A 27791-nucleotide genomic window follows, 5' to 3' on the forward strand; every position below is an offset into this window, starting at 1 on the left:
TTGATCTCTACTCCACATCCATAAGCTTGTATAAAATCATGGGACATTAAGGTGTGCTAGTAATGTAATTTTGATGTCCACTTAGTGAGAACTTAAATTGTGAAAGAAAATTTAATTGCCCCTTTTTTAAGTTCTCACTAACTGGAGTTTATGTGCAAGAATACAAGAAGAAAGATGCCATCCTGCTATTAATTTTCATGGTTTTATTGGTACAAACAGAAAACAGATTAGCTTTGAAAATACCCTTTCAAAAGTTTTTTTGTTTTTGTTCTTTTTTATATTAGGTATGATGAGAATCCTGAATGGATGGACTGACTCACCTGCCTCTTTGAGCATGCCCTGATCTGTGGAGCAAAAACAATGGATCATAGTACCATGCCTTTCTGTGTTCTATTTTGGTCCACACAAAATTGAAAAAAAAAAAAAAATATATATATATATATATATATTTTTTTTTTTATTTATGTTCTTTAGGATTTATATCTCATCTAGCATTATCATCGTTCAACCAATACTTGAGAGGTTGTCGAATCAAAGCCCCAGTGGCCATAGACTTCTCTCAATCCCTCTCAACTTTCACTTGCCATGGTTTAGTCACCATGATGCTCATAAATTAAGAGACAATTTTACATTTAAGTGCAAAGAAATCAGGTAGCAAATGGGACCCAATCCTCGTGGTAGAACCCCCAGTCCTCGTGCGAGAGCTCCCAAAGTCTCTTTCTGGGGCCCTTGATGCATCAAACTCAGCCTCAGAAATCTGCATATTTGTTCCTTTCTCCATGGGTTCACCATCTGCTATGTTTACTTTATGCAAAATCGGATTTTTCTTCCCGCTTGTATTTCATCATCCTAGTGTATAATAATGAAGCTTTTGTCTCTTTTTAAATCTTGACACTTGAAAATTATTTTCATAATCTATCAACTTGAAATATATATATATATATATATATACACACACTTTATTTCAAGGTTTTCATTATCCTAGATGCAAACAATGGCATAATTGTTGTTAATCACTCGGTTAATATCACAAAAAAAGTTTTATACTAAGATACCATGATTTTGGATACAAACTAATTTTGAAAAACTAGTGTTAAGTCGTTTTGAGTATGTTAATTTGAGGTTATGAACGAATACTGAAAAATGTTGTTTTTTAGTTTTGAAATGTAATGTTTGCTTTCAGAAATGAAAACGAGAATGGCAACCAATTCACGCCGAATGAGACACAACGATAAATAACAGACAAGGTAATTTTGTCTCAATGCTTTCTGTTGCCATTGCCACACAATTTAGTTTAGGAATCCAGTGGAGTCCGAATGAAATGGGCCTTCTGCTGTAAAGACAGATATATGTTGAAGAAAGCCCAATTAGCATTATATGTTATGAAAAGGCCCAAAATGGGGCCTAAACTTTACAGGTTTGTGGGCTACTTAGCAGCTATTCCTGCCCAGTCATTGGGTCTAAAATTGGGCTGAATCATGAGTCAAGTGTAGACTTTCGGTCAGCCTAGTTCTGCATGCCTGTGGCATCGATATGCTTTGGGCCTCCATTCTGTACTCTTAATACACCCTATTCATTTCATACACCTACTTTTTTTTACCCCCATAATTTTCAATGAAATCACGTCATTACTTAATTATGTTTGTTGAATATTTTCACATTTTTTTAAAATTTTTTTCAGCCGATATTATTATATCATGCTTCAAAATTTGATAACCTTGGATGAATTTTATCGAGATTAGTCCCTTCAGTTGTTGGGTTGATATGATTATTATGCATAGTTTTCAATTTTGAGGCTAAATAACATGGATGAAAGAGATTTTTTAAACTATTTTCAATATTGTTCAAAGACTGGAAGGCCGAAGTCATTAATTTGTAGTATACATGCTAACATTATTAACATTTAAGTATACTTAACCAAAAGAAAAAAAAAAACAAAAACAAAAAACTTATCAAAAAAATATTAATATTTATATATATATATTAATTGTTTGCTTCTACAACTTCAAGTCTGGCAAAACATATAACATCATTTTAGTTTTCACACAGTTGAAGTGAAGATGTCATGCTACGATGCATGACACCATCCAAGATGTCATGCTACGATACATGACACCATCCAACCCTCAATCATTGACCTTCCGAATAATATTTGTTTGATCCATTCCTTAATATATATTTATTAGCAACTAATTATATATAACCAGATAATATAGTCTCAATTTTATTATTATTAGGTTTTACTAGAAAATGATAAATTTAAGGAAAAAGTTGTTCATGATTTCTTTATAATTGTTGGGTAACTTTTAATTAGTAGCAATAAAATCCTTTTGAATTTTATTTTTATCTGTATTGATTTACGTATTTAATTGTATGCATTACAGTGAAAATTTTATGATGAGGACGGTCCGCATAAAGATCGTAGTATTAGTGATGGTTTTTCATAATATTAACGACGGTTTTTTAGAAAATCGTCACCAATACTATGAAAAACCGTCACCAATATTGTTGTCCGCATGAGAACCGTCCGCACCATAGACGGATTGTGCATCACAATACTTATTTCTCTCAAATACTTGTGCAAATCACCTAACGGTTGTTAAATTTCAAATACTTGTGCGAATCACTTAACCGTTGTTAAATAAATTCATATTAACAGTTTTAATTTTGCTTTACTATAGGATCAATGTGGAAAAATATAATTAACCTGATACTAAATATAAAAAAATATATATTGCTTATAAACACATTTTAATGGTGAGAAATATTCCGTGAATGTTGAATTATTGTTAAATGTCAACATGCATTTTTAAATTTGTTGAATTATACAATTCATACCTAATGAGAAATATATGTATATTTTTGTTCTCAAGAGTCATGAAACAAAAAACAATTAAAAGTATAAAAGAGGACAAAAAGAGAAAAGAAAGAGAAAAGAAAAACGGCAGCGGGTGGTTACACGCGCTAAGAGAGAGAGAGTGGTTCCATTTCCATGAGTGATGATGACCAGCAGTGTAAAAGCTTCCCTCTATTTCCTCGAAGCTGCACGTGGCAACGCATCAAGGTGATCTGGTTCAGCAGCGTACGTGGCACGAGACTACTGGTGAAATCCGGTTTCCGAAGATCCCATCACAGCCGTTCGTATGATCCAAGAGAAGCCGACATTAGCTCTGTCTGACCGTTCCTGGAAGTTAAGAAAGAGAAAAAGAGTCAGACAGGGGTCGAGAGGTAGAGAGAGAGAGAGAGAGAGAGAGAGAGAGAGAGACCCAGCTTCTCTGCAGGTAGTTTCTGTTTCCGTATTGAATTATTTCTTTCATGAAGCTAATTTCTTAGTTCGTGAATTTACTGTTGCTCGAATCCGCGTACCTTTTTCTTGGATTTTGTTGTTTTTGTGCTTTGTAATTTGGTTGTTTATCAACGGATAACTGCAAGTGAAGCTTTATTCCTTCTGGGCGGCTTAAGTTAATGGTGTTGATTCTGATCATGCTTTTTATAGTTTGTTTGCTTCTTAACTCTTTTTTTTTTTTTTTTTTTAAATTTTGATTTTTGGAGTTTTTTCTATTACCTGGTTTGTTTATGAATCGTAATTGACTTTGTGGGAAAGAACAAGGTGCTTGGTTGACTTAATTCTCGCGCGTTTTTACTTGGGAATGTTGATGTTTTTGTTTTGTGGGTTTTGGGTTTTCTGGCTTGTGCTTGATTGGTAGACTGTTTCTAGGCTTCTTTATCACTTACCCAATTTTTGACATATTTTAATTTCTAAATTGTTTTATAAAAAAAGTATTTGCCATGGACGAATCTAGATGTTGATTGCCCTTTTGAATTGTAAAATATTCGTGAGTTCGATCTGATGCTTCTATTTAATATAAATGGGGCTCTTTTGGATTTGCTAATCAAAAAGAATTTTGAACCTAGAGGCCTTCTTTGATTGATTCCCCCCCAACCTTTTTTTTTTTTCCCTTCACATATTTAATGTCATATTTGGAGGCTGAAGTTAAATTCCGCTTCACCAAAAACATGTATTTTATGGTGATTAGAGTAATGAAATGTTATGGAAGCAAAGATGGTGATGGTGCTTTGTGGTTTGCTAATTTAGCTTCGAGTCTGGCATTAACTCTTTTAAATGGGGTTGGGTTTCGAAGGTGGTAAACCGGGATCGTAACCCTGCGTCGTTATTCATGGCTTAAAACTGTGGTGGAAATTAGCTGCTAATGATTCTTCTATCTAATGCTTACAAGATAGAAAGTATTTCTTGGACACTATCATGTTGTTTTTTCTTTTGATCTGGTTGAATTTGTTTTTCAATCTTGAATGTTTTTTGACACTGTTTCTCGTTTTGCTTTAATTGCCCAGAGGGTTCTTTTTCCCACTGATGTTTGGGAAGCATATCTGTTGTAAATTTAACAAGTACAGATCAAATGCCATCTCTAAAAATGAAGACCAAATCAAGCATGTGCTGTTTAAGAGAAAAAAATGGTCTTCATGTATGTCAAAGGTCAAGTATAATTTCCAAAAAAGTATGCTCTCATGTCAGGTTTTCTGAACATACTGCAAATCTTGACACTTGCGTTCAAAATTATCTTGATGGTAAGAAACTCAACTTTAAGATGCTTTTGTTGACTTCGCAACTTTTCTCATGTTGCCTGTCTGCATCTCCGTGTTTCATGGGGGTTTAACTTTACTTAACATAAACCAATTTTGACACAGTACAGTTACATTTGAGAATGAAACAAATTTTGTAAGAGAAGAAAGGTATTATTGTTTTTTCTATCATTGTTATTGCTGATGGTGGTATTATTGTTAAAGATAGTACCCTTGCATTTTTTGTTCTATCCCAGTTTGTCACTAGATTTCTTGTTTAACCAAATTGTCCCTAAACTATGACATAATGAATAATTCATTCTTTCTTTATTTTTATTCCTTTTAAGAGTTTGTTGATATTGGCCACCCATGTAAGCACTCTACATGGATAATATTTTCTTGAATTGGAACTTGTTTTTATAGTAAAATTGATCACAGAATAAAGAGAACATGAGCAATAATAAAATTTTCTTTCATTTCTTCATAAATTTTATTCCAAAAAATTCAACAAGTTAATATTTTCATGTAGCCTATTTATATGAACATAATGTGTGTGTGTGTGTGTGTGTGTTTTTTTTTTTTTTTTTTTTTTTTTTTTTTTTTTTTTTTTGAAGTTTTGGGGACCAAATTGAGATAGGACTCAAAATGCAGGGGCAATTTTTCTAATTATTCCTAACTTTAATTATTATTATTATTATTATTGACATGGTAGAATAGTCACATTTGATTGTATGATTTAAGGGATTTCCATCATATACTACATCATAGGGCGCCACCAAAAATGTAACAACCAGTAACAATTTATCTTTTCAATGCATCATGAGCTGCCTGGTTTTTGTAGTTTGTGATTAGCCATTCTTTGACTTATTGGTAGTTTAAGATGTTCCTTACATGTGTTCTTTGACTTAAATGAATTTATGCTAAGGACATTGATAATTTCCACCCGCTATGAGGTGTTTGGGTCTTCTAGTGTTGCAATTTAAGTTGATGCATAATGTATTTTAAGAAGCTTTTACTTGTTCTCATAGTTTCTTCGAGCAAACAAATTTCTGCTAAGGACACTGAAAGTGATGAAGCGATTGACCATCAGGAACTATTGGATGAAGCAAATTCTGAGTCTCTAAAGCAGTCTTGTGATTCTACAACCACAGGAAGGATGGTAAAGAAATAGTTTACCTTATTGGCTGTAAAACTCATGATATTTCTTGATGTTTAAGCTAAACTTATGATATCATTATTAAATTAATTTAAAGTTTGTTCCTTGTCAAAATTTACTTTTGTCTTAGAACATTGGTTCATCATTTGAAAGTTAAAAAATGTATTTTATGCAAATAACTGTGATTTTTTATGCATATGAGATTTTTGCAATCTTACTGCTCTCTGTTCTTGTTTCTAGAATTTTTATTTGTCATTTTATGGCTAAAATTCTTCTCTGGTGTATATTTAAAAACGTTATTTCATTAATTTGCAGGAATCCAGCCATACTTTTCCATCAAACTTGGAAACTATTTTTTCTCCTGCTTTGGAGCCCCTTGAAGTCCTTTTTGAACCAAGTGCAGACAATAATGCAGGTATATGCACATTTTTTCTCACAGTAATTTTTATTATCAACCATGTTTACATCTCAACAGGTAGGAATAATTTTTTACATATAGGTCCTTCCATGCAAGTCCTTATGAATTTTGGAAGCCTTAATAGCACTTTCACTTGACATTTATAAAAGTAATTTAAAAAATAAAGAATGATGGTGAGAAAATTAGAGAAACAATTGTATATTATTTATTTAATACTACTACTAAGCACTTTGAGAGTAAAATAGAATGGTTCTTTTCAGAAATTTAAAGTTATCATGTTCCCAAGAAGTTAAGTTGTTTTCTAGTGGGTCGAACTTATATCAAGACAACACAATCAACAGTTAACATGCTCCTTCATGTGTCAACCGTCTAGTAATGGGGTCTAAAACTGAGCCTTATATCGATGCCAACAGAAGTTCAATTAGTAATTAAGTTCTAATGCCATGTTAATTTATTGATATTCCCAAAAGATTAAATGATTAGAAAGTGAGTCAAATGATGTGTATCAACCTCGAACATCGCAAAGTAACCAAAAAAAAAAAAAAAAATTAAGCAACACTTTTGCTTAATGAAATAAATTTTAGTATAATGAGCTTATAAATGTTTAAATGAAATTTGTTTAGAAAATTAATATCATAAAATATGTAGGAAATACCTTGTAACGAGTTAATATCTGATATTCTGATATTTCTTTATTAACCTGCAGTTGGGAGCGATAATTACCCTGACATGTCTTGGTTAGGAGCTGATGACTGCGATGATAATAGAAGCACACGTGACTGTCAAACTTGTGATATATCTGATTTCTACATTTCTGACATGATTGTTGGAAACTTCCCCTTCAACGGGAATGTATTTGATGATACAAGTGAAAGCAATTGCTTTGCCAGTTACAAATCTGCCGAGCCAAATATGCTGTTTGATATGGCTGAGCAATACATGTTATTGCCTTTCCTGGAGGAAACTTTCAGAAGCAGTAGTACCGATGATGACAAATCATGTGAAAAGGCCATGATGGATCCGAATAATTCTGCCTTATATCCAGCAATTGAACAGATGAGATCATGCAACCAGGATTCTGTTGTTAACTCTTCTGACTCGGATCAGGCAGAGTGCTTTGATCCTCAGTTGTTTATAAAAAATTTACCAGAATTATCAGATGTGGTATCCAATTTTCAAACTAATTCACTGCCTGAGGAAACTACAAAAGGAAAGCGTATAACTCTAGTACTTGATTTGGATGGTAAGTAGATTACATTATGTGTAACAAAAATTATATATTATGTCATCTTTATTTAAATAATTTCTCAAGTATTTCCTGTTCCACATGCCATTTAGGCTTCAAATTTTGAGAGCCAGTTGGTCAATTAATTTACTTGTTCTGCAACCTCCTTGAAATTAGTTAGGTCTGTGAATGAGTTTATCAAGCTTCATTTCTATAAGTTTTTACTTTATTTTACTTTACTCCCTTCTGTAAAATTAAATTTAGAAGTCCAATGAAGTTCTGAGAAGGCAGTGTATTTGTTTGGTTATATAATTACCAGCTTTGACCTATTAAAGAGTAATTGCGGTCAGTCTTACAGTAAAATTGTATCTTCCCTAAAGACTCAAATCAGTCTTACAGTAAAATTGTATCTTCCCTAAAGACTCAAATCAGTCTTACAGTAAAATTGTATCTTCCCTAAAGACTCAAATTTTTGCGGTTCTGAACTCACTCTGTGTACACGGCATAGAGGAGAATTTTGAGAAATTGTAAAATAATAATTATATTATCTATGAACAATGTGTTCATAAAGAGAGATTTATAATTATTGCATTATGGTTCAATGAGTTTATAAAGAGATACAAATTTCAGTGAACAGTATTTTTGCACTCTGTGCTGCTAAGGATTTGTTCGGGTTGGACTCTGTGAGGCCAATCTTTACTTTGGCTAATTTCTTTCTTCTCCAAATTCTTTGCAAAATTTCGTCTGAGGAATATTTATTTAAGAGTATGTTTTGATATTCATTCATCCTGCTTTGCATGTGCAGAAACCCTTGTCCATTCTACGCTTGAACATTGTGAGAATGCAGATTTCTCCTTTACTGTGTTTTTCAACATGAAAGAGAACACAGTATATGTAAAGAAAAGGCCTTATCTTCGAACATTCTTAGAGCGGGTTGCTGAGATGTTTGAAGTTATTATTTTTACTGCCAGCCAAAGCATCTATGCAGAACAACTTCTTGATATGCTAGATCCAGAAGGAAAGCTTATATCTCGGCGAGTTTACCGCGAATCATGCATCTTCTCAGATGGTAGTTACACTAAAGATTTGACAGTTTTAGGTGTTGATCTTGCAAAAGTTGTCATAATTGACAATTCTCCTCAGGTATAACACCTTACTGCTTGTGTACACTGGCCTCTCTCTCTCTCTTTCCAATTTCAGTTAATGGTGGGATTTTATATCAGATTAGGAAAGACTATCAAAATTAGATGTTAGATTTATTTGGGATGTGGATCCAACCTCATTGCTTATGAAATGCCATTTTGTTTCAGTTTTTTCATTTTATATAAATCCAATACCATAGTTTAATTATGGATGGTAATTTAACATCTTGTGAAGCTTGGAATTTGTAGAAAGTAGTAACAAAAACTGATTATGTTTGGTTTGTCAAGCAACGGCAATATATATTATTACTGTCATTTAGCTCGAGGAAACAAAAACACTGGTCATTTGTGAGTCCATCAGATAATTAAAAACAAATGAAGGCCTTACATATTTGAACAGGAAATTACAACAAATGGGGGTTACCAAAAAATGAACACAAGAAGAACTAGCCAACGGGCTGGATTTCATATCAAGTTACCTTCAACCCCTAAATTAAGTAAAAGGGAAGTGGACCCAACTATTTATCTCAAGCCAACAACTAACATACACTAACATGCATATGAAGAAAAAAATTATTACTAGGTTCACAGTTCAAAACTTGGGAAGGCAATAATATACGTTTTTAGTTGTTCATTAGGGATAGGATTCTGTTACTTGGAAAGGAAAAGAGATAAAGGTGATCTAAAATAAGGTGGTTTTTTAACATGCTTAACAGATAAAGCTGTCTGTTATCAAAGGAAATAGTAATGGTAAGGGGGAAAAAAGAAAAGAAAGACCTAGTCACCATCGGATGAACTCTGACTGTTTAAGGTGTACTTCTTTGATATTTCAGGTTTTCCGCTTGCAAGTGAATAATGGGATTCCCATAAAGAGTTGGTTTGATGATCCATCGGACTGCGCATTAATTTCATTGCTTCCCTTCTTAGAGACTCTTCTAGATGCTGATGATGTTCGTCCTATCATTGCCAAGAGATTTGGTAACAAGGAATAAGAGCCCCTTGTCATTCTCATTTGCTCGAATATAGCTACTTCTTGCCCTCTTGTCTATTTTGAGCTGGAATTTGGCCTCTTATCTAGTCTGCATTCTTATCTTATGATCTTATTAGGTAATTAACTATACAATAAACTATGATTTCTCTTATTGTTGAGTCGGCTATTGCTACTTATTTACTTCTTCCATCTTCTCAGCTGATAACTTTCAGGAATGCTTTGTCTGATTATTGTTCAAAGGTAATTTTAGGGTTGTCTTGATTACTTTTATTGTACAGTCTAAGGAGGTGTACATGAATTACTGTCATATTGTGAAATATAATTCTTGCAACATTGCTTTTTACTAACTTTTTCTTTGAAGTTGCTACTATTTTGTTTACTTTTTTGTAGTTCTTTTGTTTTTATCAAATAAGATTTTTAGCAGACAGTTATGCTTATCCTAAGAAGTTGGAACTGAAAACCTGAAACACTAAACGGTGATGCTAACCTTTCCCCTCCATATATGTTACTGTTGTGGTAATAGTCAATGCTTCCACCCTGTATATTTTGCGGTAAGATTATTGTCTGAACTTTCTTTTAGAGATCTACAAAATGCATAATGGATGTACATAGATAAGCCAGAATATTTCAAGATACTTTGTATAATAATAGTTTTCAAGAAAATTGAAATATAATATATCTTAGAAGTAATCTGTGATAGAAATATCTCACAAGATTCTAACAAGTTGAAAGTGCAAGAATCAATATCAGTCTAACTTTGCTTATGAGAGGTGAAATATTTTAAAATTTGAATTGAAAACATAAACAAGAAACTCATAATTATGATTTTCTCATAGAAGATTACATTCTAGTCAAGAATATTATGTGCATATTTAAACTTTCTCCCAAGGGAAACAAATGAACATTCTTAATTAGGTCTTTAGTCTAATCGAATATGAATTCAGGCTATGATAATGAAATTCAGAAAAATATGTGATCGTTCCTATAATACTTTCCTGCCACAATATATTTAAAAAAAAAAAAAAAAAGAAAAAAAAAAAGAAAAAAGGAAAAGAAAAAATATTTTGCATAGAGAATACAAAGGAGAAGGATGAAGAATCTTTGAAAAAGAAGAAAGAGATGAGTTTTGCCAAAAGAACAAAGAGAAAGAAGAAAATAACAGAAAAAAGGGGGTAAAAAAGGAAAGAAAAACCAAAAAAAAAAAAAAAAAAAAAAAAAAAAAAAAAAAGAGAAGGGGAAAAAAAAAAGAAAAAAGAAAAGGAGAGCATAAACCTGAAATTCCTGGGCAAAATATATATGCCTGGACACCTTTTGATCAATTGTAATAGAAGGTAGTTGAAAGTAGATTTTTTATTTCTGTTATATGCAACTGGAATAATCCATCTAATTGTTGAGTACTGATGTAACCATCCCCAACTCCCTTCCTGTGGAAGGAGAAGGGGATTATTTTTGGCCATCACCAATATTCCAGGAGTGGTAACCTTTATAAGAAGGTACTTATGTCATACTAGTCCTGCGCTTAGCGATGAGTAGTGAAGTTATTTTTTCTGTTGTATTTTCTCAAGAGTTCATTAATACACCAGTTAACTTACTGAATTCTAGTACAGATTTAAAGCAGGTTACAGAGTTGCCTGTTAAGTAAATTTAAGTTACCTGTGCAGTTTTAGTGTATGGTCTACATGCTATCTTAATTTAAAAATATCATGAAATGACAGAAACTGATGCAGTTTGGTTTTTATCGATATGGGAACTAATTATCTAATTTAACTTCAAAGCGGTGAGCATACACTTTATAAAGTTTTTTTTCTTGACTTTGAAAAAGCTATTATATCTCTCTGCTAGAATTCTGGGGGGTAAATTCATAAGCCACTAGTACTGTTAAATTCTGTTGCAACTATATCTGTTCAGAAACATGGCAGGAGAAGCAACTGAATATGCAGATATTTTCTAGTCAGGAAAAAAGTGAAAAGATTGAATGCTAGCTTTTGCATCATGCCGTATTTCTTTTTTTGTTGACATCCATCAGCCTTATTTTAGATATTTGATGTGGATAGAATTCTATAGGATTGAATAAGCTACCTATGCATCCTTTTTTTTTTTTTTTTTTTTTTTGCATGTTTGAGATCCCATTTTTTGGGCATCATGTTCCTTCAGGATGTAATTCCTTTGGTCTTTTGTTTCTTGCTTCTTTATGTTTAAATTTTAGCTTTTGTATTCATTACCTTTTCTAAACTGGGATGCTGAACGTTCAAAGTGACCATGTTTATCTTGATGCCAAATTTACTTTAAAGAAAAAGAAAAAAATGTATTCATGTTAACAGTGGGGTAGTTTTACATTATTGAGCTTGGACTTTCTGACATTATAATCTGCAAAAGGCTTTAAGCCATTCTTCATTATCTTATGGTTAAATTGAGTCTTTTGATTATATATCAGGTTCAGTTTGGGATCCACAACCTTGAAATTTTGATCAGGTACTTGTGACCTGAGGTAATTCATCGTAGTCTGTTTATTTAAGTGGATTAACTATTTACCATATTGTATTTGTTCAAGAGTCTTCCATTTCGGATTCTGGATATAATTTGATCTTCGTTTCTTCTTAAACAAAATTTATAGTCTGTTATCTTAGAATTTACATTCATATCTTTCTTAAAATGTCTCCTGTCCCATCACTGCGAAATTATTTTCTCTGGCACTGTTCCAGATCTCATGTGACACATAATCATTGGACATGTCGCCATTTCTTCCCATCACCCTTATTGTGTTTGTGCAGATAGTTTTAAAGGCACTGTAAGTTATAGCAAGAAAGGAAAGGTAGCTTGCTAAGAGCTGGATCATTATGAGTAAAGCAAGATATGCTGCTAAAATTGTGTCTGCTATCCTAATCCCTTAATGATTATATGATTATATAACTATTGCTAAGATATATATTGTGTACATGAGTCTTAGAGCTATAAAAGGCCTTTACCTATTTAACAATGTATGTTATGATAGCATATGAAAGAAAAATTGATGATTGCATACTATGGATGAGTTAAGGTTGAGAAAAAAACCAGGTCATACCCCATAAGGTTATATGTTTGAGATGTCTTATTCTTCAAGAGATTTAAATTTCAAGTGCTGCTAAAGTGTTCTAATTGACTCAGCCTAGTCTTTTACTAACTGAATCTTTTTCTATGAAGATTCTCATGAAGATCATATGCCTGTGTCATGGAAGCATGCTATGATAATGCACAAACTTAAAGAGTTTGAATTAGACATTATGAGATTATAAATAGCAAATGAACTGGAAGATGGTTAAATGCATATGAGACTGTATACATTGATAAATCAACTTGTCGAAACAGGAGTACCCTCCTTATTGGGTAGCTCCCAGGGTCTTTCTTGAGACTTTTGTGCAGATCAAGACAAAAACTGTTAGAATTTCTATTTAATATCTCGAGAATTCGGAGATAGAGATGCTGGACTACGGGTTTTATAAACTAACTCTCCCTGCTTGTCATTATCTTCTGCTACATTTAGCAATCTTACTTTTATAATTGTACATGCCTTATCTGCAGGTCATGTGGAGAACTGTAATAGATTTTCTGCTAATGCCAAAATAGTAGGTACGTGGAATCTATTGTTACTATCATTCGGAGAAGCCTATAGGTATAGGCATTTGGTCTGGATTTCCATTTCCCAGTCAAACCTTTGTGTGAAACAACATTGAGGGGGGGGGGGAATGTACTCTTATCCAAAAGAAAACAGAAAATAAGAAGAGAACTGTCAATAATGTTAATGTGATTTCATTTGGAGATAACTGTATTCCATTTCTCGATAATCTTTTGTATTCTGTTACCCTGACTATGGACACAATTATAGGGAAAGCAAATATTCCATCTTAACACTTTCTTTGAATATTCACATGAGGTTGTAAAAGTGCTTGGATAATCTTCTCTATACTTTATTTGTTGGCTTGTTGCCGCCACTAATTGCTTCTTTGGATCCATTGAAATGCAAGAGGTTGGTTGCTCTGACTTCTTATTTTATGATTATATTTTTTCTCGACTTATATTGGTGCATATTGCTGGGTCCCCTTAGTGTTTGCTATTTTCAATCTAGTCTTTCCGATATAAAAACTTCCACTCTAGGCTTTCCAAACACATAATTGAATTTTTTGACACTCAATGAAAATACTTGCTACATTTTAGTCTGTCAACCAAGTTTTGAGTTAAATGGAGCATTGCAACTTTTTTGAGTTCATACGCTTAATCTCACATTCTGACTCGAAGATGCCCCTTCGTAAAATTTCTGTTCAAATATGTTAGGAAACCTCAAATTTGTTGGAGTTAAAAATTTAGAGCCTCCTACAAGCCATCAGTTTCCCTGTCAATTCCAGTCTTAAAACTCTAGTTGTAGTTAAAAATTTAGTAGCTCATTATCATTTTAGAGCCTCCTATAACCAAAGAGTTCGTTTGGTGTCCTTATTTCTCTTCTCAAAATTCCATTTGCATATTTAACATGAATAAATTGAACAACTTAGCTGTCGCAGTGATGAAATCGAACCTCTGTTGAAGATCCTATCTTTTACGAATTGGAATTGGCCATGAATTCTGCATGTGTTTTCGTTGTTATTGATATAGCAATCAAAAGAAAAAAACTATTTTCAAATTGACAAACTAATAGAGCAAAAAAATCTCACCCATGGCAATTTCATCTTCAACAATTTTCCAAGAATCAATCGGATTTAAGAACCTGAATTTCCACAATTTCTTCCGACGAAAAAGAAAAAAGATGGGAAGAATCGAACAATAGAAAAAAAAAACCACGGAGTAGTTTAAACTGTTATGGGATTACCGCTCTGAGAACAAACACATGTATAACATTTTAATTTTACAAATTTTTTGTTTTTTAAGATAGTAATAGCTACAAATCGGTGATAGTAAACTTTAATGTAACGAACTACTTTACAATCAAGGAAACCCTGAAAAGTGCACAAAAGCAAGACATGAAATTGAAAGCTGACATGAACATATCACAAAGATGTAAACAACAATAAAGATCTACAAAGAAGTTGACAGAAAAGGGCCATGATACTTCCTTCTTTTTACTTATACAAAAATTACATATAAATTAGTGAATATTATCTCTTTTTTATAATCAAAGGGGCACTTGACCAAAAATGGTATGAGAAACTACCAGTATAAATGGGAATTATGGCTAAATCTAATTTGCGTTATACAGCAGACAGAAGCAAGTCATTGATCTGGAGGAGTTGAGCGTTGAGAATGTGGAGACAGAGAAAGGACAACTGGTGCACATGCTCCTGAAACGTGAGATGGTGCAGCTCCTTGGTCCTGCTTAAAATCACAAAAAAAAGTGTTCATGCAAATATCAAATAGGGAGAGAAAGTGAGAAATTCGTCACAGGAAAAAAGAAAAAAGAAATAAATAAATAAAGGAATATAACATATGAGCTTCTGTGTTGGTAATATTAGAAAATGCTGGGTGAATATAAAGAAAAAAATGTTCAAGAAAAAGAGAAAAGCAAGAGAGAAAGAGAGATCCAAAATATGTTTTCTGGTAGTTTTTTTTTCCCATGAGTTTTAAGTTCGTAGAGAGGAACCAAACATTCTTGACATAAGGAACAGAAGATTGGGCGGCCTAAGATGGTCAAAAGTAAGGGTGTAATTTGTCATTGACAGATAAAATAATTATGACCTCTTTATGTACATTTTCTTCATTTTTTTTTTTTTTTTTTTTTTTGTTTACCTCTTATAATTTGTCATATGCATCTGTTAAATAATGCTCCACGGTTCGATTTTAAAACTTAACTCAAATGAAAAAGAATAAAATTGTATACCTCACAACGAAGCAAAAGAATATTGTTATTTTTTCTCATAAACATATCCCAGTAGTTTATACCTGTTGGCAATAGTTGCCATTCCATTCCTGAATCTGTGGTGTACCATTTTGCTGCTGGTGTTGTCTCTGTTCTAAAGGTAGTTGTTGTGGCTGCTGTACTACTTGCTGCATGCAATGTTGTTGCTGGTGGAACAGAAATTGGTGCTGTTGCAACTGGGGCTGTTGCAGTTGAAAATAATGTTGTTGAAGTTGTAACTGCTGCTGCTGATACTGTTGTGATGAAAGCTGCTGGGGTTGTTGCTGTTGCTGTTGCTGTTGAATTTGTTGTTGTTGTAGAAGAAACTGTTGCTGTTGGTAGTAATAATATTGCCACCACTGATTATATGCTTGACTATTCTGCGTCGCCTGCTGTCCTTCGCCTTGCACCGGATAATGAGATATCTGTGGAGCAGTAGCTTGGGTAGACAGTTGAGACTGATATGAGGAATAATTTGACTGCTGAACATTTTGCAGAGGCCAGGAAATAGGTGTTGTCATGTTACCGGGGCCAGTAGCTGCCTGATGGTGAACTTGTGCTTGGCTGACTTGCTGAACTTGTGGGCTCTGTGTAGAAGCAATTTGAGGATAGTGGCCTTGACTCATAGGCATTGAACTGCCCATTTCAGCTGGTGGGTATTGTTGTGGTGAAGCCTGCCGTTGCTGATGTGGTTTTCTTTGCATATGCCCACGAGGCCCAAATTTGGAGTCTCTACGAGCTTTACCAGAATTATTCATTTGAGACCAGTTCCCACCAATATTTGCAGGCACATTTGACTGAGGTAGTGGCTGTGTTGGCACAGGATTTTGATAACTCCTAGCAGAATCAGAAGCTCCATCTTCATTAATATTGCAATTGCTCTCTCTCATGCTCTCATTCACATTACTAGTTTCTTGAGGAGCTTTACAATTGAGAGGCATTGGTGGAACTGAATCTGGAGACATACTACCCTGAGGGTGTAACGAAAGACTTGCCAGTGATGGTGGTTTCAGATCTTGCTCAGACTCAAGGTCATTCTCTTGCTTAACATCATTTCCATTCGAGTATTCTTGTGAAGCTTGTATACATCCAGTTTCTTCAGTCACTTGACATACTAAATCTGAAGTAATATTTGGTTCAGCAGTATTTTCTCTATGCTGCTCAGAAACTTCTGGTTCTGAGGCAGCTTTTGTAGGCTGTTCGGAAGCCTCCAGAGCTGGCAATTTTAATTTTTGTGGTTCATTGTAGGGTTCTCCTGATTGAAGCTGGTCAATGATGGCATGCTCAAATTGAATATCTTGATTTTCAGGTGATGTCAGTTTCTGGACTGATACTTGATCAGTGGAACCCTGAGCAGACATGTCCTCAGATGTTTGTGGCAGTGGAAGTTTCTTGTCTTGTAATGTGAGCTGGATCTGGTGGTCAGAACTACAATGTCCAGCTGGCTGCTGAGGCATCATGTCGTCGTATTTGGCTTCCCCTCTTCCTTCCTCAGTCAATTTTAAGTCTTTTGGCATAGTTGACTGCTCATAGAAATTCCTGATAGAGTATGGAAACAACCGTATATGCTGATTCCAGGCCCTTCTAACTTCATCAATATTTCCACAGAGGTCAACAAACTGCTATTATCATACACTTAATTAGAGTTTTTGAAACAGAGGAAAAAATACATTTATATACTATACTAAATAAAAAATAAAGCAATCAAAGGAAAACTAGGTTGTTTTTTATCGTTGTATCCAGGGATGCATATCTAAGTAGCCAGCAGAAATTCAAGTCTACCTTTTCATAGAAGACAAAAACTTTCAATAGAAATAATCTAAACAGGACGACCAGCAGTTTTAGGTTTCCCTTTTCATAAGTATTTAAATTCACTTTTTTTTTTTTTTTTTTTTTTTTTTTTTTTTTTGTTTTCCTTTGAGAATACAAGATTTAGAATAGATATCGTGAATGAAAGCTCAGCATATTCCCAAAAAAAGAGCCAAAAAGATCATTAATGTGGATATTTAGGCAATAGACAAATATAAGTCTCGGAAATCAAGTCATGGCATGGACTCTGTTCTGCTAAGGGTCTTCTGAAACCTTAATCTTTTCCCCTTCCCAATGTAATCGAAAGGAAATTGTGATTTCTGTGATAAACTGCCTTCCAAGCACACTTAAGCCTCTCTGTATGCACCCCTTAATGAACCCCTATTACCATTGTCATGCAACTTATAAGTGCTTCCAATAACATAATGACATAATGAATCATGTTCCAAAGGAAATATTGAGAGGTATTGTCCCAGTATAACATACTTCCTATATGCTGCCCAAAGAGAATTAGGTAGAGAAACCATCTTCCTATTGACCAAGTGGTATATTTTACCTTGTCCACTGCCCTACCAGAGAAAGTTCCTCATGGTCTTTCAAAAATAAAACCCCCATATTCTTAAATATTAGAGAAAACATCAATCAGTAGATTGATTGATACAAAGAGTTGTTTTAACTAAGATACTCGCCTCTTGTTTACTCAAGAGTCCAATTTTTTCAATCACTGAGTCACAAAAATTAAAAGCTCTAGGATAACTGAGAAGTGATCACCCATGCATGACATACCTTGTGGTTAATGGGAAGTAAACATACATCCATGTTGAATGAGAATAGGCTATCAAACATAACATATTTAACTGCAGCATTAAAGACAGAAAGAATGGGGCATATACAACAAAAAAAGAGGAAAAAAAAAGACCAAGAAACCAAATCAGGATCTTCACTGCTTTTTTTACTTTCCTCAAGATCAGAAACGATGAAACTACCATATTATGAAAAAAGATGGAATTTTAACCTCTAAATATAAATTTGAAACATCCTCTGCATCCTTCATATTCAAACGTGGAGATACATCCGACCCTGGAGATATTGCATTAGATATGATTGTGTCTACTATGTTTATGTGGTGCTTCCCTCCATGAATCATTGCAAAATTTATCAATTCCTGCAGAATAACAATAATAATAAAATCAAGCATCCGAAATAAACTTGGACTTAAACAGCTCTTATTAGTTGAACGGCTCTTATTCTTTCTGATAAGTTATTTTTCTCTAATAACAAATTAAATTATATTAATATGCTACTGCAGGGCAGTAGTTGATCGAGCAACTAAAGAATTAGCCAACTCTAGCAGTACATTTCAATTGTCATAAAAAAAGTGAGATGTGGCCTCAAGTGACAGACAATGCTTTTCTTCTTCATGGTATCAGTAGCTTTTAAAATTAAATTGACACAGGCAACAAAAGGCTTTTGGTGCTGAAATTTGTAAACATTTTCAGTATGAGTTATGTCCCAATTTCAGAAACAGTGATATGACTTGATGTTTAAAAGGCATGTACCTCTAGAAGTAACTTGCAGTGAGGCAAGTGTTTGATGCCGTCTATTAAGACATCTCTAGCAGCATCTGCGCTATTAGTAATCTGTGAACAGAAAAAAAAAGCTAATAATTATATTGGAAATTAGCAGACTAATTCTACAAATATCAAAGTTAAGAGAAAAACACATTGAGGTGCCCTGAGGAAATAAACTGTCTTCAAGAAGGTACTTGGCAAAAACTCAATGCAGTAGTTTGATGTTACTTTGTCCTCGAGTATACATTTGAATCAAAGGTGAATAATTTGTTTGGTTCGTGCATATCTCTCTCAAACTTAAGAAAGCACAAATGAGCATTTCTCCTATGTAAAATCTTTTTATGAGAAGATAAAAGACAAATTTCACAGATGCAGTAAAAGCATTTAGATGTAAAAGTGTCCACTAATAAATTCTGACAACCAATTTTTTATAGTTATCATATAAATCCCTATGCTGAGAAGTTAGCTGTGCCTGAATTACATAAATTACATACCATGTATTTTAGTCGAGAAAAACGAATATATAAAAGAGGAAGGCTATGTAGCTTTTTCTTCACTGCTGCCATTTCTAGTGCTTCTTCATATACCTTAGAAGCTGCCATAAAATTTCCCTAGCAAATTATAAAAACAAATGTATAACATTATTTTAAATCTACATAATATATATAGTAGAGAACTTGATTTTTTTTTTTTTTTTTCCCTAGGCATTTAAATACCAGACGTCTTTCCATGTTAGCCTTTACTGTAACATTCTCTACAAAGTTAGAATCTGAATCTGTGTGACAATGAAGAAGAGCTTCCTGGGCGCCAAATGCATCTCCTTTATGCTCCTTATACCTGGCACCGAAAAGATGAATGACTGGCACTCTCTGCAATGAACATATGAAGGGCCATAAACATCTCCAATCATGTACAAAGCAATTGAGTCAAGGCATCCTAACTAAAAGAAGCAATCAATCAAGTTTCAGCATAGCATGAACTTGTCTTAGAGTTAGAGTAATGTAGAATACAGGAAAAAATCCTGATTTAGCCAATTTGGTAACTTCTATTCATGTTGGAAGAAATATACTTTCTTACAAGTTATTTCAATAAAGCTGTGGTAAAAACTAAATTTATGTAGTGTTGGTGAGTTAATTAATGCTGGTTCATTAAATTGCTTAGCAAACAACAAGCTCCCCTATTTCACCCAAAAAAAAAAAAAAAGAAAAAAAGAAAGAGAAGCTCCCCTCAAGACTGATTTAACTCAGATGCAGAATTATATTTTAAAATATAATATGTATTGTTAAGCTAAATGGTACTCGTTCAAAGTATTTCCATAAGTTTGTAGCTCTATGACCTCACTGCAGTTTCAAAATTTTTTCTATCACAGCTTCTTATCAAATTATTGATACTGCATTTAACATCAAAATTTTCACGGCCAAGGCCAAAAATTTTGTGCTTTTGGTGTCTGCTTAGTAGTATGTAGTACTTCTATAATCTATTTCCTAATATATATGTTTAGTATAAAAACAGAAATCATAGGGACTAACAGAATAACAGATTAGATATCATCTGTATTCCAAACGACAATGAGTACCTGGTGTCTAAGAATAAAAACCTCTATGCAAGAACTTCTCAATTTATATAGACAAACAATGAACAGAGTATCCATAAAACAATTGGAGCCAGTGCCTTCAAATTGAAACTTACATTTATAAAAATTCGTGTTGCTCGGTCCAGAGCATAGTTTGAAATCTCTCTTCCTCCCTTAGTTTCCATGAAATCCACGTAACGCATCCAAAACTCAGGGTAATTAGCACAAGGAATCAAGCATCTCTCATAAAGTTTAACTGCCTATAGCCAATATCAAGTGTCCATAGAAACATAAAGTTAAAAAGAATTTTTATTTTATTTTATTTTTAATCAAAAATCAACTAGCAAAGTTTCCTGAAGCACAAGGATTAAAAGCATACCCAGTCAAAATCCCCTTGCTTCTCAACAAAGTCCACATACCGATGCCAATTCTCCAACTGATTAGCATCTAGTGACTTGACATGGAAGTAAGACCTCCGTATGTTTGTCTCAAAAGTGACAATTTTTTCATCCAATTGACATGCTTCCCGATATAACAATTCTCCAATAGTTAGATATTTATGCAGTGCTTTTGAACTGGCTAAGCCAATAGATGGCTCCAACAGCTCTTTGACAACACAGGAAATTTGATCTTTATGAACTTCTTCATTAGACAAAGGTTCTGACTGATCCAGTGTAGAACTACCATGGCATCCCATTTCCTCTTCCCACAAGGCACCCAACCTCTTAAAACTGAAAAGAATATGGATTAATGTTTTTCCTTTCTGTAAACTTTGAAGTAATCCATGGAACCAGTAAACATACCTATGAAAATAGTGATGCAACATTTTGGTTGGAAATCTAAGGGCTTCAATGTAAATGTGTGCCAATGAACTCCATTGCCGCTGAGATAACTCAAATTCAATGTATTTGTCCCATAAAGTATGACATAAGTAATCTCTACCAACAAATGACAAGCCTCGTTTAAATAACCTATCAGAAAAAGTTAAAAGAGAAAAAAATGAATTGCCTAAATGTGCATGATTCTCCCTCAGGAAGCAAAAACAATCTACAGAATCAAAACCCTCCAAATGCTGAAGAAGCCTAATCTATTTATAAACAAAACAAAACTGGGTCTTACAATTTATTTAATATTACTTCTCTGCTTGATCATTTTACATTAGATTTCTAAATTTATAATCTGAAAAACTTTTATTTTTTATAAGTACACTGAATCAACATAATATTTGCTAAGTATATCCCTTAAAGTTTTTATACTGCCTGGTTGTTTTGTCAAGGCACCAATTAACACTGCCACCTATACAAACCAGCAATGAAGAATTGTTTTCGCCTGCATTTCAATTTGCCCCCTTAACATTTTTCAGAAGGAATTCAACTAAGCCAAATATCAAATTGGTCTCTCCCTTAATTTTTTGCCAGAATTTAACGATATTGACCAACCAACATTCAAATAGATAACCAATAAAAACAGTATATGTTTAAAGCATTATTTTTTAACAAAATCGAAAGAATAAATGGACAATAAATTTTTCCCTTTCATTTTGATCTAATTTTTTAAGATTTAAACATGTATAATTTATACAGGCTATCTATTACATGGTTGTTTGTCAATTTCGTCCAACTTTAACAAGAAATAAATGGGAGGGGCCAATATAATAGTTCAGGGGTAAAACTGCTTCAAAAAGATATAAAAGTTTTTAGGGGCCAAATTCAAAAAGGTATAAAATTTCATGGGGTTTTTTTGTAGTTTTCCCCAAACAAAGTAACATCTCCATGCAGTGATAGTTTGAATACAACTTATTACATTTTTCATTTTCTTTTCAAGCAAAGAATGACATTCCATTTTTTATGGGATTGGTAAATAATACAGAATGCTAAACAAAGTTAGTTTAGTATATTGACATGATTGAGATTGAGAACTTCTGAAGCATTTTTTTCTTCCCTTAAATCAAGAATTACCTACGTATATCAGAAGGATCCTCAAAAGCTGACATACTGAAGATAGAGTATTCAACCCATACACCAACACAGTACGTAGCAGATTGTACGGCTCGTTCAAAAATTTCAACAACCTTGTCAACGGAGCATAAGCGAGCCTTGTGATAAGCATACTTCGTCCAGTATCCATGGCACAAAGGAAACTTAGACAAGAAGGAGTCATAAACTAAACATATTTTCTCTATGTCATCCTGCAGTGATAGGCCAAAATATCTTTATTTGCATTCCGCATTCGAATTTAAGAGTAGCAAAATGCAATAATCAAGTACTGAATGGCAGGAAACTAGACAGATAAGTCAAAAAGTTTTGCCAGAGCCAAACTATTCACAATTAGTAGTTACAAGTTTTTCAGTAAAAGCTATTAAAAATCATGGAAAGAGCACCGCCCAGTGTGTATATGAGGACGGCCAATATCTTTCTTAAACACAATTTCAATTAAGGAAAAGTTAACTTCTTCATTAACTTTCTTAATACTATCATAACACACTTTACCCAAAAGTGGCCACTTATGTACATTTTTCTTGACTAACCACACATTTGCTCTGCAAAATTGCAATACTGTATGAATTAAAAAGAAAGTGGCAAAAGAGGGGGACCAAAAAAAAAAAAAAAAAAAAACAAAAACAAAAAAAAAAACAAAAACAAAAAAAAAAAACAAAAAACAAAAAAAAAAGACCAATCATCCTTGATTCATTTGTGATTATTTTTAACTCAGGTTATCTAACCTTATTCCTTAATTTATGTCACTCTAATTATCATATAATAATTTCAATTCTTGTAAATTGCTTGCCATAACCATATCAATCAAATTGTAGATTATATATATATACACACACAAAATTGAGAACCACCAACAATAAAGAAGGACAAAGTATCACCCAATTATTAAGTGTGGTCATTGAGCTTACAGGATATGTTTTCTCGATCTCTGAAATAAGGGAAGTCCATTCATCAAAGTCTAACGAGCATTTAGCAATAACTTCATGGAGTTTGAGCTCCTTAGAACCAGCTGGAGAGAGAGAGTGTATGTTTGTTTATCAGCATACCACTATTAATTGAGTGCTCAAACTTTAGACTAAACAAAGGATGAAGCAAAATAACTCCACTTTTGCAGAGCGGATTTTATCCTCCAGTGAATTGATAAACACATACATCAAATAAATAAAAAATGCAAACAAGACCTTTCAGAGAGCATATTATCAAGCAAGACAATTTCTTGGAAGAAGAAGTATTCATTTTTCAACACATTAGTTTTCACAAAATATCGATTTTTGGCTAGATAAATATGCTAACTTTCAAATGAAACGTAAACAAAGTGAACTTGTAAGAAATTCAAAATTTAAAGCCTCGTAATAATAGAACATAGAGAACTACAAAATGAAATATTCTTCTTTCAATTGAATAAACCTACATACCGACATTGAGAAATCCGATAGTCAAAGAAATAAAATTGCAATTCTTTATGACATTACAAAATTTATATGGCGTAAAGTGATAAAATTTTACGAGCAAAACATGGAATTACAATTCAAAGAACAAAGCAAAAACAGTTTGATGTTCCTCAGCAAATGAGCCAAAACGGTTTCATATTTCTTCATAAATCAAAACTCCACATGAAAAACGAATTCCGATACATATTCATGGAAAACGATTCCACTGCCAATCAAAAAATGAGAATAAAATGCTTTAATCGTAACCTGATGTAATTTTGCTAAGAAACCTTTTAAACAATGTAGGATAATTTGTGAGATATGCTATAAAAGATTAAAAAAAGGTTTTACCAGGAAACTCGGACTCCATAGGTTGAGCAGCCTCAGTTTCAGTGTTACCAATTTGATCCTCCATTGCCAAAACCTCAAAACTAGGGAGCCGTAGAACCACAACAATTGGGGCTGAAACGGAAGACTTGGTGTTATTTGTGTTATTTCTCTCCTCCCACACCGCTTCAGCCTTCACGAGTGGAGAGACACTGTTCGGCTGACTGGGCTACTAAAACCCATCCTAGATTTTCCAATTTAATAAAATGAAAAAATAAAATAAAATAACTTTACGAGCTTACCAAGTTTTGAAGCACACGATATTCGCATTTTTTTAAAATAAAAATTGGTAGGAAAGCGAGCTATGTACCAACCACTTGTTTTTTTAGAACCATACCCAGTTTCAAGGAAGAAAAAAAAAAAAAGGGAAGAAGAAGAAGAAAAACATACATTTTTTTTTTTTAATCATTTTGAAGAAAATTCCCAATTTTTGCATTGAAAATTATGTATATAATCCTAATTATTATTTATCTACAAGGACCTTCAATTAACTTGTTTATGTGAGTTTTTGCATAGACAATTAAATTAGCAATTCTTAAAAAATATATATAAACAAAATAAAATTAGTCAAAATAATCAAATTAAAAAATAATAAGGGAGGGGATTTCCATATTTATATGGATGTCAAATGAATGCAACAGTTCATTAATAATTAATAGAGTTTAGCTCGTTTGCTGTTGTTGTATGACCAAGACTTGAGATTTGCTCACAAAATCCGAAGAAGCAAGCAAGTCTCCAACAACACCAAGCTCAGGAAACTCACTCCATTGATCCAAACCTACAGTCTGAGTACTTTTTACATTATATCTTCTACCAACCACAAACAGTTCATAGTCATTAGCCATGGCTCTTATCTTCTGAGCAGTTTGTGTTCCATCCCTCACCATTTCCTCAACATATCTCACATGCCCATTTCCCACAACATTGTTCTGGACAATCTCTTTAAGCATTTCATTATCCAAAACTCTATCCCAGTGATTCTCATCGTCATCACCATTCTCAGAAACCCCAATGAAATTTATCACGCTCAGCTTTATGCACGAGTCCTTAACCATCCTTTTGCAGAATGTCAATGCCTCCCTGTCGTCTTTACCGCCCATGTAGATCATCGCCACTCTGTACGTCTCCGATTTCGAAGCAGCGGAATTCAAGTTCTTTACGTGTCCACGGGTTACGAGGATCGAAACAGAGCAAGGTGCTGTTTCGAGGACACTGCAGTTGAGTGATCTAATTGTTTGGTCTTCCGATTCAACGGTACTTCCATCCGCGGACCATTTTCGATGGAACGGGAGGATTATAAGGGAGGTGAGCTTGTTCAAAGCAAGAGTACAGATGTCGTCGTGCATGTAAGTCGTCGGAGAGATGGCGGTGAAGACACTCACAGACGTAGCCCCTTCGTTTTCTCTCTGAAAATGAGTGAAGGAGAGGATGACATTTTCGGAGTAGGAGTAGTTCGTGAGAGTTTTCTTCTGAAGCTGGTGGGAAATGAAAACGGGTGAAGCTCGGCCGACGAGCTCGATGAGATGGAGAACGTAGACGGCAATGGGGTTTTCCTTCGTTGGACATGAGGTATCAAGAAGGTTGATAATGGCTGCACTGTTGTCGGATCGATTAGCACAAGCAAGTATACGGATTTCAGACTCATATTGGGAATGCATGAGGTTTCTTTTCTGATATCCTCCGTATTTCCTTTTCGGATCGTACAAGACATTGACGAGAAGCGGAACGGTGATTGAAGTGAAAAGGATTGTCGCCATTACAAATGCATAGACCTCGAAGTCTATAACCTGCGGAACAAAAACGATTCCAATAAGCTTCTTTTATTAACTTTGGACATAATAAGACATCCTATTATTGATAATAAGATGTACAAGTCCATGACATAATAATAGGCGTGCACGCCCACTATAGCATTTGTTCATGTGTGTATTACCTTGCTGTCTCTGGCAAAGCTATAGGTGGCCATCTCAACCACTCCTTTGTAGCTCATAATGAGGGAAAGCGCAATAGAGTCCTTGAGAGGCAACTTGCAGAACAATGGAGGAATCAGGACGAAGAGAAATTTGGAGATGACAATGACAGAAACAACAACTGCATTGGCCTTTTCCAAAGGGGTACTAAACTTGAGGTCATGCGGGCTTGCTTTCAACATGCAGATGGTGGTAAAAATTGGCATGAAAACTCCATTGGTAATGACATCAAACTTCTTGACCAAAGTGGATCCAAGTGGAGGCCCGTCAGGGACGGCTAAGCCCAATATAAATGGCCCAAAAACAAGAGTAAAATGGTAGAAATTGGAAAGCAAACCGGAAGCCAGGACAAGCAAGATGATCAAGGAAATGTAAACTTTCTTCACAGGTCTGCCTTCTGGTGTCTGTTTGACCACCCATAACATTGCTGGTCTAGCAACATACACAACGAAAAATAGGTACATTATCAATAAAGTCAAGTCCCTTATAAAAATGGGAATTGAGTGGTCCATGACCTTAGCCATGGTAGTAACAGATGTGAGAAAAGTTCCAAACACATCGCTAACGATGGCAGAAGACAATGCCAACCGACCAAGCTCGGAGCTTAGGATTTTGAGGTCACCGAGGAGACAAGCTATCACTGGGAATGATGTGAGTGAATGTGTGGTTAATACGAAGACGATCTGCAAATGGCCTTGTTTGTGTAAATTCCATATTTGGCCAACAGCCAGTTGAGCTATGGTACCGAATAGTAAAGGTGCTAACATGGCGAGTGCACCGGTGTAGAAGGCCTTCGTTCCGGTTTTGAATACGATACTCGGGTCCATTTTAACTCCGATCAAGAACATGAACATTGAGTACCCAAACAATGATATTGTGCCAAGTATTTCTTGATTCACAAACCGAAATACGATGCTTGCATACTTTTCAATAAAAGTTGCTGCTACTGCATCACCAAGGAATACCCCAGCCTATATAGTTCATAATATGCAAACCAATCATCAATATAAAAAAAAAAAAAAAAAAAAAAAAAAAAAAAATTACCCAAAAGAAAAACCAATAAATTTATCACACTAATAGTGTATATATGTTTCATTGTTTTTCAGTTGGTGTTACAGCAGACTTTTTTTTTTTTTTTAAATGACAGTCTGGATTGACTGGACCCAAGATATATAATTATGACTAAAGAAAAAGTTGTTTGGTCAATTCAAGAAAAAATATATATGCCAACGATTTATTGTTTTCCAGCTAAAACTTCTACAATTTTCCTTCGTCTTTCGTTTAGAATCCTAGAAGGGAAATTTTAAGTAATTGAAAAAAAAAATTATTAAAAACAGGAGGAGGAGGAAGTAAGAAAACTTTTAATTTGCAAAATTGAACAAGAACACTATGATAACAAAGACACAGCATATATAATATTGAAAAAAGTAAAAAATAAAAAAGAATGAAAATGATATGACGTACCAGAAGCTCAGAGACAAGCTTAGGAAGACCAGCAAAAGATAGAAAAAAATGAGTGATTTGGGTGACGGCAAAGATGGCAAGCATCTCAATTTCAAGAACAGGAATGGTATAGTTCTGCACTGGCAAAGAGAAATGTACATCAAATGGCATCGTGAAATTCAACTTCCAGTTCTCACTCATGTTCCATAATCCCTCCGAGTTTGCCTTTGGAGGAAAC

The 27791-nt window shown here is 34.0% G+C and overlaps 3 protein-coding genes across 12 annotated transcripts; 1 reads left to right on the top strand and 2 right to left on the bottom strand.

The window, feature by feature from the left end:
• Nucleotides 1-3122: 3122 nt before the first annotated feature.
• On the top strand, nt 3123-13229 carry LOC107413024 (uncharacterized). 6 transcript variants are annotated; one of them, XR_007237478.2, is made up of 9 exons: nt 3123-3281; nt 4354-4587; nt 5610-5740; nt 6053-6152; nt 6862-7398; nt 8186-8523; nt 9356-9629; nt 11948-12001; nt 13072-13229. XR_007237478.2 is itself a non-coding variant. In XM_016020877.4 (7 exons), the coding sequence occupies exons 2-7, from the start codon at nt 4419-4421 to the stop codon at nt 9512-9514; spliced, it is 1434 nt and encodes a 477-aa protein (XP_015876363.1). In that variant the 5' UTR covers nt 3123-3281; nt 4354-4418; the 3' UTR covers nt 9515-9860. The 6 variants fall into 6 exon arrangements, 1 of the variants encoding a protein (XP_015876363.1); XR_007237476.2 differs by having other exon boundaries at nt 11948-11985; XR_007237475.2 differs by having other exon boundaries at nt 11948-13229.
• LOC107413009 (pre-mRNA-processing factor 39-2) lies at nt 10529-24405 on the bottom strand. 5 transcript variants are annotated; one of them, XM_048462272.2, is made up of 12 exons: nt 24105-24405; nt 23232-23332; nt 22285-22514; nt 21130-21297; nt 20706-21057; nt 20443-20586; nt 19470-19622; nt 19248-19364; nt 18742-18822; nt 18198-18347; nt 15418-16992; nt 10529-14853 (listed from the first exon to the last, which is right to left on the bottom strand). In XM_048462272.2, the coding sequence occupies exons 1-12, from the start codon at nt 24166-24168 to the stop codon at nt 14752-14754; spliced, it is 3237 nt and encodes a 1078-aa protein (XP_048318229.1). In that variant the 5' UTR covers nt 24169-24405; the 3' UTR covers nt 10529-14751. The 5 variants fall into 5 exon arrangements, with proteins under 5 accessions (XP_048318229.1, XP_048318233.1, XP_024935100.2 ...); XM_048462276.2 differs by having other exon boundaries at nt 10529-14850; nt 24105-24393; XM_025079332.3 differs by lacking the exons at nt 23232-23332; nt 24105-24405 and having other exon boundaries at nt 21130-21209; nt 22289-22446.
• Nucleotides 24406-24802: 397 nt separating this feature from the next.
• On the bottom strand, nt 24803-27754 carry LOC112489752 (cation/H(+) antiporter 4-like). The gene is made up of 3 exons (XM_025068702.3): nt 27575-27754; nt 26074-27081; nt 24803-25927 (listed from the first exon to the last, which is right to left on the bottom strand). Exons 1-3 carry the CDS (start codon nt 27752-27754, stop codon nt 24803-24805), a joined length of 2313 nt encoding a protein of 770 aa, XP_024924470.2.
• Between the last annotated feature and the right edge of the window lie 37 nt (nt 27755-27791).

The sequence above is a fragment of the Ziziphus jujuba genome, chromosome 1, assembly GCF_031755915.1.
Source record: "Ziziphus jujuba cultivar Dongzao chromosome 1, ASM3175591v1".
Taxonomy (NCBI): Eukaryota; Viridiplantae; Streptophyta; class Magnoliopsida; order Rosales; family Rhamnaceae; genus Ziziphus; species Ziziphus jujuba.

Coding starts and splice junctions, on each gene's coding strand:
- LOC107413024 (XM_016020877.4), top strand. CDS start 4,419: ATGCCATCTCTAAAAATGAAGACCAAATCAAGCATGTGCTGTTTAAGA. Junction 5,741..6,052: donor CTACAACCACAGGAAGGATG/GTAAAGAAATAG, acceptor ATTAATTTGCAG/GAATCCAGCCATACTTTTCC. Junction 6,153..6,861: donor AAGTGCAGACAATAATGCAG/GTATATGCACAT, acceptor ATTAACCTGCAG/TTGGGAGCGATAATTACCCT.
- LOC107413009 (XM_048462272.2), bottom strand. CDS start 24,168: ATGGAGGATCAAATTGGTAACACTGAAACTGAGGCTGCTCAACCTATG. Junction 19,623..20,442: donor CAACACGAATTTTTATAAAT/GTAAGTTTCAAT, acceptor TGTTCATTGCAG/AGAGTGCCAGTCATTCATCT. Junction 16,993..18,197: donor TTTCAAATTTATATTTAGAG/GTTAAAATTCCA, acceptor TGATAATAGCAG/TTTGTTGACCTCTGTGGAAA.
- LOC112489752 (XM_025068702.3), bottom strand. CDS start 27,754: ATGAGTGAGAACTGGAAGTTGAATTTCACGATGCCATTTGATGTACAT. Junction 27,082..27,574: donor AGCTTGTCTCTGAGCTTCTG/GTACGTCATATC, acceptor TGAACTATATAG/GCTGGGGTATTCCTTGGTGA. Junction 25,928..26,073: donor GCTTTGCCAGAGACAGCAAG/GTAATACACACA, acceptor TTTGTTCCGCAG/GTTATAGACTTCGAGGTCTA.